At 31.6% G+C, this 13250-nt stretch overlaps 1 protein-coding gene across 1 annotated transcript in view; it reads right to left on the minus strand.

Moving 5' to 3' along the window:
* LOC108687311 (dynein heavy chain 2, axonemal) overlaps positions 1-13250 on the minus strand; it is a 51835-nt gene that overhangs the window by 28639 nt on the left and 9946 nt on the right. Inside the window, exons 9-25 of the mRNA XM_018193002.1 lie at positions 12780-12950; positions 12362-12554; positions 11955-12051; positions 11386-11637; positions 10660-10787; positions 10259-10377; positions 9205-9319; positions 7684-7817; positions 7411-7604; positions 5917-6145; positions 5666-5817; positions 5331-5581; positions 4118-4338; positions 3899-4013; positions 3014-3185; positions 1518-1693; positions 422-578 (exon numbers count right to left, since the gene is read on the minus strand). Coding sequence (XP_018048491.1) covers positions 422-578; positions 1518-1693; positions 3014-3185; positions 3899-4013; positions 4118-4338; positions 5331-5581; positions 5666-5817; positions 5917-6145; positions 7411-7604; positions 7684-7817; positions 9205-9319; positions 10259-10377; positions 10660-10787; positions 11386-11637; positions 11955-12051; positions 12362-12554; positions 12780-12950 — 2876 coding nt within the window. The remainder of the gene's footprint in view (positions 1-421; positions 579-1517; positions 1694-3013; positions 3186-3898; positions 4014-4117; positions 4339-5330; positions 5582-5665; positions 5818-5916; positions 6146-7410; positions 7605-7683; positions 7818-9204; positions 9320-10258; positions 10378-10659; positions 10788-11385; positions 11638-11954; positions 12052-12361; positions 12555-12779; positions 12951-13250) is intronic.

The following is a 13250-nucleotide window of genomic DNA, read 5'->3' on the forward strand; positions in this document are numbered from 1 at the left end:
TTTAACCAATTGATTTATCTCATTATTTTGTGTATAAATATATTAAGATACAGTTTATATAAAAAAATTTACGAGATATTCCATATTTCATGTCAAAATATGCCGATGTGTCCAATATTTCAAAGAGTATATTTCTGAAGATTTTGATTTTCCAACAATATTTCCAATAATCTTTCATTTTAAGTTTTTGTTATGCGTGGGAATCTATTTAAAAAAAAAGACAAGGTTTTTTTTATATGTATGTAAAGATATTCAATTTTACACCAATTAAGTATAAAAGTTCAAATCTCAAAAAATAAATTGATACTGCTTTTCAAAATTTACTTGTTAGAAAAAAGTAAAGTGAAGAATAACTAAAATAACAATTGTAAAACGAACGTTTAACTTTTTTCAATTAAGTGAAATATTTAGAGAAACATACCGATCTGTCAGAGGAGTTATTACAAGTCTTCCGGTGTTACCCAGATATTCGTGTCCGTATGTGAAATGAGTGTTTGTTTGTCGAACAATGCAATCTTCCGCTTCCCAATAAAATCTTAGCTGCGACTGCCACACGAAATCAGTAACATCTTTACAATCTGGAAAATTTGAAAAGTTTGCCTTTTCTCGATTTCCCGTTTTTCATTTGGATTAATGTAAAAAACATATAAGAATAAGTACAAGAAATATTATATAGCCGAACTATTGCTTTATAATATTAATGTTGTTGAAAATATAATAATCTAATTTCTTCTTTTTTTTTTAATTTAGTTTACGAAAAAAAAGACTTGGAATGTTGCAATTTTTAAAAAAGAAATTTGAACGTCAGTTCAAATTTGTAAATGCATTATTATTATCTTACATAAAAAGAACAATTTTTATTTGTCGAAGTATCTAAAATTTAGCTAGATACGCAACTGGAAAATACAAATCTGAAAATAATTTTGTTAGACCATTAAAATAATTTCGTAGGAATCTGAAATATAAGCAATGCTACAGAAAGTTTTGATATTTTAACACGCAATTTAAGCATTCTACATAATTAGTTTAATAGTTCAAACAAAATTATATCCAGATCTGTATCTAGCTTTATATTTAGATACTTTAGCAAAACCGTTCTTTCTGCAAGAACTATAGCGAAAAAGAATCAACATATATAAAAGAGTTATTATGTGTTAAAAAGGGGAGAACTTTTCGAAGTATATTTTTGTCGATTTGATATTAAAAAAAAAAACAAATCCACTGTGTCACATAAGTATATTTTTTACAGTTCTTTTTCGAGATACTATCAATATACAAATTTACGAGAGGGAACGCGCCGGCGTTTCCTCACTGCGGTGCATCATATCGCCAACGATATAATGCCAGGACGTGATGCGGTTGCGTTGCATGGTTCTATAAAGTCCGTAATTTGTTGGTTACATCCGCGTGTACACATTCAGTATACGTAAAACAAAAACGCATAGTGAACGAATATTGCACAAAGATAAAAGATATGATCGTGAAGATAGAGCATACGAATTGAATTTGACACTCACTCATTTTGTACATCTTTTCGATGACATCTCTCGCATGTATCTCGATAACGACGATGGCCTTGAGTTTTAATCGATCCAATTTATTCAGGTTGCCTCGTATAGCTTCTGAGTATTTGTCTAATGCCTGGGTCTGCCTCTTCCTCAGCTTTCGCAATGGCTTCTTTGAGTCTATCATCCTTTAGTACGTCGATAAATCAAACAAAACTAATTAGATTTAGTGAAGTAGTTAAAGTATAATTTTGCAGCAATATCTTTATACAAGCGCGCACGCACACGTTTTGGGATATTTTATAGTAAAGAGTAACTAAACAAATTTTTTACAAAAAAATACTAAATTTTCAACATGAGTATTTATAAGAGGAGGAAAGATATCGAGCAGGTATTCCACTTTACGCCAAGTATATCACTAATTATGATACTAAGAGTAACTGCAATTCATTTGCGCAAAATATTCACGTTCGGTATCTTGATGGAATAAATTATTGCCCTTGATTTACCTCCAGAAAAAGAAATCTAAGGGAATAATAGAGAGAACGAGGTAATCAGGAAACGTATTTGGAATTTCATTAAAGCTCATGAGGAAGTTTAATAATATTTTCGTAAGAAATTTTTTCAGCTATCTTTTATAAAATACGTATGTGTATTTATTTTCACTTCTCATCATTTTTCAAAATATTGAAAGTTCATTATATGTATACCTTATATAATTTATCCACTCGCCTTTTTTTTTAAAAAAGCCTTTAAAAACCTAGAGAAAATTATGTTTATAGCTTTCTTCAAAAATATTGTTAAAGTGAATATTGTCGTCTTCTCTCTACAAAATTAACATAAGGTATCTCATGTTCTTCTTGTAAAGTTCAACGCGTCAACTGAAATAAGAGTAAGATGACGACGTATCATTGTAATACACTTTTAGCAATATTGTTTCGCATCGTCCGACGCATCTAGCGAGTCCTTATTTTTTCCGACCACGTGCGCCGCGTTCTTTTTCCGAGACACTCGTGCAAAAGAAAAATATGTTGGGCCTCACATAACATGAGCATTATAGGAGAGACTCGGGACGGGAGGGATTTTATTCGGGAGGTAGGGATACCATTGTAGGTATGGGTTAAATTATTCGCGGTACGGCTAGTATATGCAAATGAGAGAGGAAGAGCGCTGCTGCTCGAGGTGCCGTCGTCGGATCGCACGACGAGACGTAGAATATGCAAAATTTCTCTTATTAGAGTTGCCGTGTCTCCTGTCTCCCTCGGCTATCCTTCTACCATGTAGGAAGACCCTTTCTCACCCATATACCATCTCGCCGTCCCGTTTCCTCTGACTCGTCTCGGTGTCCATCAGAACCGCCCTCACGTTTATCCCGTTTCCACCCTTTCTGAGCCGCCGCGTTGTGGCCTTCGGCCGACTCGATTCGAGCTTCAAGCTCGAGTCAGCTTCAACAATCCTGTCCACCTCACGTTCCATAACTAACGTAGCTAAATTTCTCATACACTCACTTGCAGTGCATCAGGGTGCGCGTGCAGTCGCTCGTCCATTGGATTTGAGTGGACGTAATACTCGGCTGGCCTGGCCATTCTTTCACCCACCTGTCGCGTTTCATGAGCATTTTTCGCAACGCTGTCCGACAGTGCCTCAACACTTCGCGCAGGGTCACTCTCATCGCGGCCTCTGCAATTGCCACCGTTTTATTCACGAACGCATCCCGCCCGAACGCAAATTCCCACCCTCTCACCTACTAGTCTTTCCCTCACCCTCCACCCCTTCGCGCTATTTCGTTCGCGCATTTTTATCTCTCGTTAACAGAAATCGAAGTTGCACGCCACCGTGCTCCAGGATAATTTACGGCGAGCAAGGGCCAATGTCGGGATTGAGCATAAATTATGGTCAATTTTCCACGTTGGCTTTTATTTACACGCGGCGAATGTACACTGTTGTAAATGCCATTCGGTGCTGAGCATACCACATGATACTGTAAATATTTGATGAAACCGCGTTCACACGTCGCTGATCTTTCTCCTAGTTTTCTATGACGTGCATATAAAAGAAGTTTGTCGCTTCCATATTTCAAGTAGTGGAAATGCCATTTTCGATTTTGCAAAAAGCAATTTATGATCTTATAAATTCTCACGTATATATTTTCTCAACGTGTGCACGCGTTCATGCGTGTAGATTCCAATGAGGTAACAGAAAATAGGATTTATGAAGATAATATTTAAACTTACAGAACAGTAACTACTATGTGTCATAGAAGATAATCGAATTTTAAGATTAGTTAAGTCAAGATGGATTCCAAGTCGTTTTTAATCAAATTCTTGATCAAATATTTAATATATTGATTTATTATTCATTCCCTAAGAAAGTTATTATAGAAACGAACTCACCGAGATCACGTAGCCAATATTCGACTTGTCCCTCCAAGAAAACCGGCTCAGTAAATTCGATGTATTCTTGATCATTTGAGTACATACCATCAGCCACATGTTTCCCAGTCAGCGACTGAAAACGAAAAAATTTCGATATCAAGGGTCTTGGGGATTCTTGATCTCGAAGACTATGCGTTTACGCAGAAAAAACAAGAACAAGAGGCTAGCGATAGATACTCTGCCGAGCTTCAAGGACTTGACGTTCACGAAGAGTTTCTTAATGTTTGGCTGCATGAGGTCCGGTTGTTTAGAATGGGCCAGGATCTCCAACGTATCGTCGTTCGAGACGAAGTAGAGTCTTGGAAATACGCGTCTCTTGGTCTCCAGGTACTGCTCGAGTGCCAGTTGCAACGCCTCCAACTTGTCGTTGAGTTTGTTCAGGACTTCCAGCAAGCCAGCTAACAGGATAGCCGTGATGGAGAGCGGAGAAAAAATGCAAATGCTTTCAATAGAATAGATTTACATTATTTTACAGTACGCGTACACGTCGCTCGATTTTTTATCCTTTTTTTATCCTCTCTCTCTCTCTCTCTCTCTCTCTCTCTCTCTCTCTCTCTATTTTTAGCACCAAAAATGGACAGACTCTTTGTACGTATCTATTTACATTAATACTCAGACTCAGCATTAACTTAATTTTAATTCTACATAGTTCAACCCTCAGTATGATCGTACATGGTAAATATAAAATGCCTGATTTAATAACCTTTCTTGTGTGATTAATTAATTATATTTCACACACTTTGTATTTACAAACACTTTTTTGTAAAAATATAGTGTTGAACTTTATATAGAGAATGGAGAACATTTATAATGCTGCAAGAATTTTTATCTTCTTATATAACGATTGCATTTTTTTTAATTTCTTAAATATATGTTAAATTAACCATGCATAATTCGATAAATTTTTAAAGTTGACGGTAAAGATATAATAGGAAATAAATACATAAATACTTGAAATACATAAAACATAAATAAATGACAATGAGGGATAGAATTCTGCGATAATTTAAGCGATAAGCGATTTGGTGATAATTTTTTTTTACAATACATTAATTAGGTCAATTAGGAAATATGATGTAAAGACTTCAATAACATAAATTGAATATTCTATTCTAGATATTAGAAATACCGCTAAATAATGATTGCTTAAAATTCTTACAAATTTTAAAAGTTTAAATGTATAATGTCAAAAATTTTGGAAATATAAATTAAATTGGACACTTTCGTTTAAATTTTTCTCTTCAAAGAATTAAACTGCGCTGCGTAAACTCGTTAAATTTTTATTCATGCACGCGATAAAATACATAATCCGTTTCTTTAAAAATTTTAATTAGGGTAATGTCATGTTATAATGAACAGTTCTTTCTCGAAACGTTTCTTTGATACATACGTGGTATATGAGTGGCTGGCAACGCCAAACCGTGGGAAGCCATCCTTGACGTAAGCTCAGCCAACTCGCTTGTCACTTTGTCAAAATCGTCCGTCTCCTTTGGAAGTTGTTTCTTGATATCCTCGGTAGTGAATACATTGTCAAGATACATATATCCTTTCTGTACTACCAACAACATTTCCAAAACTTCGCCGATCGTCGACAGAGTCTGCTCCCAGTACTCGACTTCCTGAGCAAATGATTCTACGAACCTGAGAAAATTCAATATAGCTAACTTAATTTAGTATCACATTAGAAATGTAAACGCGAAAATTCGTTTAGCAAGTGTAATGCACCTCGTTGACTTTATGGACGAAAGTTGCACCTGATGATCTTCCAAAGTCTGAATTAAGTCGTCTATAGCTTTCAATTTATGTATTCCTCTGTCTTTGTATGGGATCATTGTAATCGGCATCGCTTCCCAAGTTTCCTTAATATGTTGAAGTCCCTGAAATATTTATATTAAATTCGTACGATCATTTTACAAAATACTGTTTTACGATTAATTAATACATCATAACGACTCTTATCATTAACAACGACTTACGACTTCAATGGCGAGCTCCATTGTAGCCATGTTAGAAATTTCGCTAATCTGCTCTGCAAAATTATGCATTTGCATTCTAATAATCGCACTTAAAGTAAAGTCCTCCGACATCTCATCGAAATCTTGAGAGATTGTATCTTTAACCCGTTTCCAATGTCTCGGTTTCATCGCCGGATTCTTCAATATCGTTATTAGCGGTAATGTATGTTGAAATTTATCGACCCTTGACCTAAATATACGCTCTTTAGTATAATGAATTATATAAAAAGAATCATTATACCTCTATTTTTATTAATATATATTATTTTAAAAGATTCTAAGAATATAAATTCAATATAATTTAAACACGATTTAATTACAAGATAATATTATCTCTTATAGTAATTCAGTTTCATTTATAATTTTTAATTTTTTCAGTTAACAAGTAAAATTAACAAGTTGAAAAATATAATTTTCTCCTTTTTCTAAAACATTTATTTTTGTTATGTCATCTTTAAAGTAAGAGAACGATATGTGTATATTTTAAAAGATATTTAAAAGATATTTATAAAAATAAAAATATATAAAAAACAATCATCATAATTTGATCTAATTGATATAATATCTGTTAATATCATTTGTTAACTATAAAGCTGTTGCACTGTTTAAAGCTTTTATTAAGAACTGTAATAATATTAATTAAATATTAATTAAAAGTAAATTGATCTTTTTTTATTTTGAACTTATAGTGACAGTTTATAAATGTTTCTCTATATGAAGAATGTTTTTTCTTCTAAGCAAAAAATGTATTTTATATTTTTTTTTTATTTTTATATTTTAGTAAAATATATTAAATTTTAGCTGCTGGAAATTATATAGCCATTTACAGAATGTGCACTTTGTTAGTTTCAAAAAGTATCGTCGAAAGGAGTGAAACAAGTACGCTTAGTAGTTTACGTGAACCATGCGCTTTAGCGGTGCAAAGGTTAATAAGCGCTGCTGTGTAACACGTGGGATTAAGCATATTTTGTCCTTTGCATTATTTCTTGCGAGGTACTTGGTTTAAATATGCTGCTTATGAAGAAAAAAAACAAAGAGGAGAACAAAAATGCGTAATTGTTTTTACTAGTGTTGTTTAATTGGTGATACATTCGTACCTTCCAAATCAATAAACTTTTTTTGGATTTTTCGCATATGCTACAAAAAAAAAATATCCAGCAAAAAGGTCCACTCACTACAACGTTTGATATTTGATGTTCCAACCAATCATCAACAATTATTGTCGATTACGTTTCTGTGCACGAGCCCTCTCATCTTGCTGTCATTTTGAAAAATGGCTATCCATCGTACGAGTGCAGTTTATACGCGGCCGACCGGTTTCTAGTTTTCGCGAACCGATAAATTGACATCCTGCTAAAGGATGGCTCGCAAACACTACTTTGCGCCTCGTGAAAAATGCACGAGGGCGGCACATATTTACCGCGCGTTCGAAATTGGATTACAACTGGGTCGCACCTGGTATTCTCGACGATCTCCCAATTCTTTTCTTTGAGCTCCCTACAGAGTGTCGTGAGTTTCCATAGAAGGATATTAGCGGTTGTGTCCATCTCTTCCAATTCTATCGTCCAGAAATTTCCGATTTTGTAACGTTTCCAAGTGTCGTTCCATTCGTCCGTCAATTGCCACACCAATTCGATCACTGCTACATCCTTCGCAAGTAGAAAAGCATCGAAAAGTCGAATAAGCACGTGGAAGTGCACAAAGATGGTATATACGAACGACATTTACTTTATCGAGTTGCTCTAGTTCTTGTGAATCCGGGTAATTTATGCCAAAAATTGTCAGCTGTGATTGTAACAGACTTTCCCTGTCTCTCAAGGAATATATTTCTTTCCAGAAGACAGTTATCCAATTTAAAGCGTCTGTAACAGCAACATAATAATACCGTAAGATAACTATACTATAAATAAAATAAAACAACATTCTCGATGAACAATATACCGGGTTAAAATTAATTAATTTTTTTTCTTGATCAAGTTGCTGCATTAATTCACTTAACGCTTGTAGTCAAGCATACACGAAATTATCATAATGGCTCGTGTATTTATAAAGGCAAAGTTCACGTGAAAAAAACCGAACGGAATCGACAAACGCATTTCAAACAGTTGGACGTGGTGCAAAAAGCATGCTATGAATAAATAGCACGTTTGCAATCTACAATAGGAAAGGTAAAAGATAAAACTCGTTGAAACTTCTGTTCTATTTTTTTGAAATTTTCACGATTGTATTTCAAATTATCGCTATTACTGCGTTACTTGTTCAAGCGTTTAACTTATTACAACAAATAAGTTGTAAAATATTCTTATCAAAAATTTTTCTCTGATATCCTAAATAATTTTTTTTTATTCCCCTTTTCTTCTTATATACTTTTTTCTTGTTAAATTTCTAAATAAAATATTATAAAATAATAAATATTTTTATCTAATATCAAAGAAGGATGTTAAAAAGAAGTCGTTTTTTACCCAAAGATGTAAAAAATATTGTTTTTTATAGATTTTGATTTCTTAAATATGATAATGTTAATAAAAAGTTCGAGATTGATAGGAAACACCTTGAAAATGGAACATGAATATGATTATATTTGAACAAATTTTAATTCTTACTTGCTTTTGGTGTTCCCCAAAACTTTTTAATTATTTTATCATTCAGGAAGTCAAAATCTATAAAAAAACATTATTTCTTTTACTTATATTCCTTTCTTTTCAATAAAAATCGGACCTTTTTTAATATCTTTCAAAAAAGGACAAATATTTATCCAAAAAGATGTAAATAAAAGAAATAGTGTTTTTCATAGATTTTGACTTCTTGAATGATAAAATATGAAAATTATTAAAAAGTTTGTAGCAGGGAATACCTTAAAAAATAAGTAAGAATATTTAAATTTGTTCAGATATATCATATTCATGCTCAATTTTCAAATTCTCTATCGATCTCGGAACTTTTTATTAACATTATCGTATTCAGGAAATCAAAATCTATTTAAAAAACGCTATTTTTTTTATTTACATTTTTATGGACAAAAATCAACCTCTTTTTAATATAGTTCTTTAAAATGGTGAATAATATTTTACGCCATTCATTGTCATGCAAATCCATTATAGATTGCAAGATATTGTTCTAACGCAAGATATACACTGTCTCGAGGGGAACGCTCGAAAAGATATGGCAGTTGATTTATGCAGCTACTCGACTTTATCTCACGACAAACGTGAATTTACACATTGGATAAGAATATGTAAACCAATTTACCTTTTGAATTCCAGTCGGATGTGAAAGGCCCCGTATCGTTAAATTTGCGTATTAAGGAGGATATATCTTCTTCAAACATCGTCGAATCAGTCAGTAATATTTGTTTAAATTCTTCCTACGGTTGTAGACAATAATTAAGACAATAATTAATAGTTAAAAAGACTACTTATTATATAAATATTTACAAAATATATGTACAAAATTTGAGTTTAATATTTAAAGATCATATATAAGGTCTTTCTTTATGTGTTAACATAATTTACAATGTACTAATCTGGGATTCCCCGGAACAATCACCTGATCTCTTTTACGCAAACGATCATTTGAGGTGTTTTTACATACCAATTAAAATTATTTATTTATAACATATTGTATATTACTTTTTTTGGTGGTTGTTTTTTTAAATATTTCAGAATATTATAGATATAGATTTAATTATAATTTTCTACAAAAAATAGAAACCAAACAAAAATTAAACTAAATATAAAAATATAAAAACATTTATAAGTAGCTTATTATTAGTACAGTATTATTTAACAAAACAGTATTATTAAAAAAAAATAAAAAATTTAATGAACATAATATCTTTTTATTGCAAGTTTTCGATAGAACTGCATATTTGAAAATTCATAAAAAATAGTTATTAAAAAAGAAAAAAAATATTTTAAATAATAGGTACCCATACGAAATAATATTTTACAACAATTGATTTTTTCGCCGTTGGAATATAAAAATCTAGGATTTATTTCAAAGTTAAACGTTGAATTTTATATCATTAAAAATTATAAGTAAATCAATAAGAATTTGCATTCTGCTTTTTACGTTTTTTTATTCATTAATTTGTAAATATCCGAATGTTCTTATTATGTAAAACTAATTTTTTTAATTATATAAGAATTTCTAATGCGCGGTGAAGTAACGTTAAAAAATTGGGAAAGTATTAATTGACATCTCATTTTCCCTTTTAGGTAGCGTTGACACCGACGTCGACACAACTCAATTTTTTATTACGAAGTTTCAAGAAGTTTTCTTTTATACCAGGAGAATATCGTACCTTTTTTTCAAGCAAAGTAACTTCGCACGTGGCAAGTAACTCCAAGTAAGCTGTCCAGGAGCGGTCGATGTCTTTTAATTTTCTCTTGAACTCGAAAGTCAAAGGCACTTCGTATTTTACTGAAAAATAATAAATTATACCTTCTGATGTACTATAAGAATGCGTAATTATTTATAATTAAATGAATGTAAATAGATAAGACAATTAATGTTCCTTCAGAATTCATTTGTAATTAAACTTGAAATTTGAAATTATAACCCATGTCTCTAATAACGCAGCTAATACGTTTACAAAACTTGCAAATTGTGTTGCACATTCTTGAGCAATAATACATGGATCTTAACCGATTTTATAGAGCATCGACTTCCTTATTTAGCACAGAGAAACATTTAGAGGTTTACCCAAAGTTTGGCATTGCTCCTGGATCTTGGGGAACTCTTCCTCCTCTTTCGGAATCTCGGCGGTGAGCCTCTCGAACAATTGCAGCGCGGATTGCATGCTGATGAGATCCGTCGGTTCCTTCGTTATTCTGCAAACGAATGAATTCACGTACGATTCAGTTCGAAATTCAAAAAGGCCCCGCGACAGGATTTATGGGAGTAACGCCTCGCGAGCAACGCCTCTCCAATGTTCCGCTCAGCTTGAGGAAATTTACATTAATAGTATCGATCGAGGACTGAAAACGAATATAACTGAAGGATTCAATTATGCAATAAAATACACGATCACGCAGACACTCTAGGAAAGAATTTTTAGCATAGTAATGAGCATAGAAATAATGTACGGATTACAGTTAATTCTTTTAAAAATTGAAAAGAGGAACAAATTTATGCGTGTTTTTCTTTTTTTAGTTTCAGATGAGTATCTAAATATGAATTTCATTAATAATTTATGCAGCTTTCAAATAATTATCTGGAAAAAAAAACTTATGTGATTTAACATGCTTTAAATTTCTTTTATCACATTACAAAAAAACCTATTATTTAAAGCCTAAAGATATATACGAGTAAAAATCTCTGAGATATAAAATGATTTTTTCCCGCAATCCTTTTTCCAGATTGAATTTTTTTTAATCCTAAATGCAATCTTCTTTTCGCTTTGAATAACAACCCATGCGGGCAACTAACTTTGTGGAATTTTCAGCGATGTAATGATAAACGTGGTCGACCATTGCATCGGTCATGCGTAATAAAAGCGCGGTGAGTTTCTGTTGCCAGATTGAACAATGTTCGATGATAGTGGCTTTCAATCCATCAAAATTTATATCTAGAAAATGCACTGTCGCCATCGTTTCCTGTAGTTGGATGTTATTTATCACCTCGAGGTATTTACTTATGTCCGCGTCGAAGGCTGCCGCTGTTGGTTTCAACTTTTCATATCTAATTTACAAAATAAATAATAAGCAAAATAGTTTTATATAAAAACTTAAATTGTATATTTATGCAAATTAAAATTATGTAACATATAAAAATGAATTGCTAATATTCTCTTTGTTCCTTGTTATTATATTTTTAAAAAATTTATAAAAAATTAAATTATTTTTAAATAAATATTATAGCTGCAAACTGTAGCAGTTGTTTACATTAATTAAGTAACACGTTAAATACAAATAACAGTTTCTGGATAAGCTTTCTGTATTGTATAAGCGAAAGATTATTTTAAATATATTTTTTTATGGTAATACTTGTTACATTACCTTTGCATGTATAAGTCTTTATTTACTTCCCATACTTCTTTGAAAGGTTCCCAGATCTTGATATAACTTCGTACTTGAACAAAGCAGTAACTTACTTCTGCAAATTGATAGATCAATATAGCATAAAATTAAAAGTAACATTAAATCAAAATTGATAAGTTAATATCGAATTAAAATTACATATTAATAGTGTACGTAACAAAGTATTTCCTCATTGAATCTTAGAAAATTAAATTAAAGTAAGAATTCTAAATTGAGATCAATTTCTAAATATAAATGATAAAATGATGAAAGCAATTTTAAAAGATTATTAATAAAAAATTAAAAGATTATTAATAACTATATTACTTGATAATCAATATAAATGCAATTAAAAATAGAACTATGAAGGAAGACATGGGAAGCACCATCATTGAGTCTTTGTTGGAGTTCAATCAATTCTTCGTCCACTTTATATAACTTCGAAAAAGGTAAACTCTTATCTGGAAGCATTTTAAACTTCTTAACTAGCCGCGAGACATCTTTCAAAGGCTCCAGTAAAATATTCAAAATGCTTCCTATCATTGTAGCTATCTCCAAGAGGTTTGGCATAAAGCTTATCTAGATAAATCCATAAACTACTTAGAGCTTCTGCTCGTATTTCCTGTGTCTTTTTTTTCTCAATAAGTAATTACAAAATAATTAGCTAAAGTATTTTTGTTATATCGTCAGATTGAAAAATGTTAAATTATTATTATCTCTCTACATACGCGAGAATTTCATGATGAAACAATGTAATACTGTTGCATGGCATGTTATACATGTTATGCATAGTTATGAACATACTTTGTTATCGATAATATCCGCTTGCACTAATAGAAGAGGTGAGGGTCCTGTCGTGTCAATACCATGAAGAGCTTCGAACATGATGGTCAAAGAATTCTTCAAACACAATCTGATGGCTTCCTCAATTACCGTATCGATTTTCATTAAATAATCTTTCCATTCTACGTGATTCTGAGAAGAAAGAAACAATAATGAAATTAAATATAGCAATCTATCGAACAGTTATACAGAAATTAGTACTTTTTTATACAAAGAATTTAATTTTCATATAAAATAAACTAGAATGATTGTACGTGTATATGAACACGCCGACATGTTAAGGAAAAATTTGATGCGCTCATCTCAAACGTGTTGAAATTGAAAGACTATTTAATTTATGAAGACATTTTTTTAAACATTAAAACTTTAAGTTTTATAATAATTGTTTTTTTATACAGAATTAATAATTTTTAATTTATATAATATTATTAT

This window comes from Atta colombica, unplaced genomic scaffold (genome assembly GCF_001594045.1).
Source record: "Atta colombica isolate Treedump-2 unplaced genomic scaffold, Acol1.0 scaffold205, whole genome shotgun sequence".
NCBI lineage: Eukaryota > Metazoa > Arthropoda > Insecta > Hymenoptera > Formicidae > Atta > Atta colombica.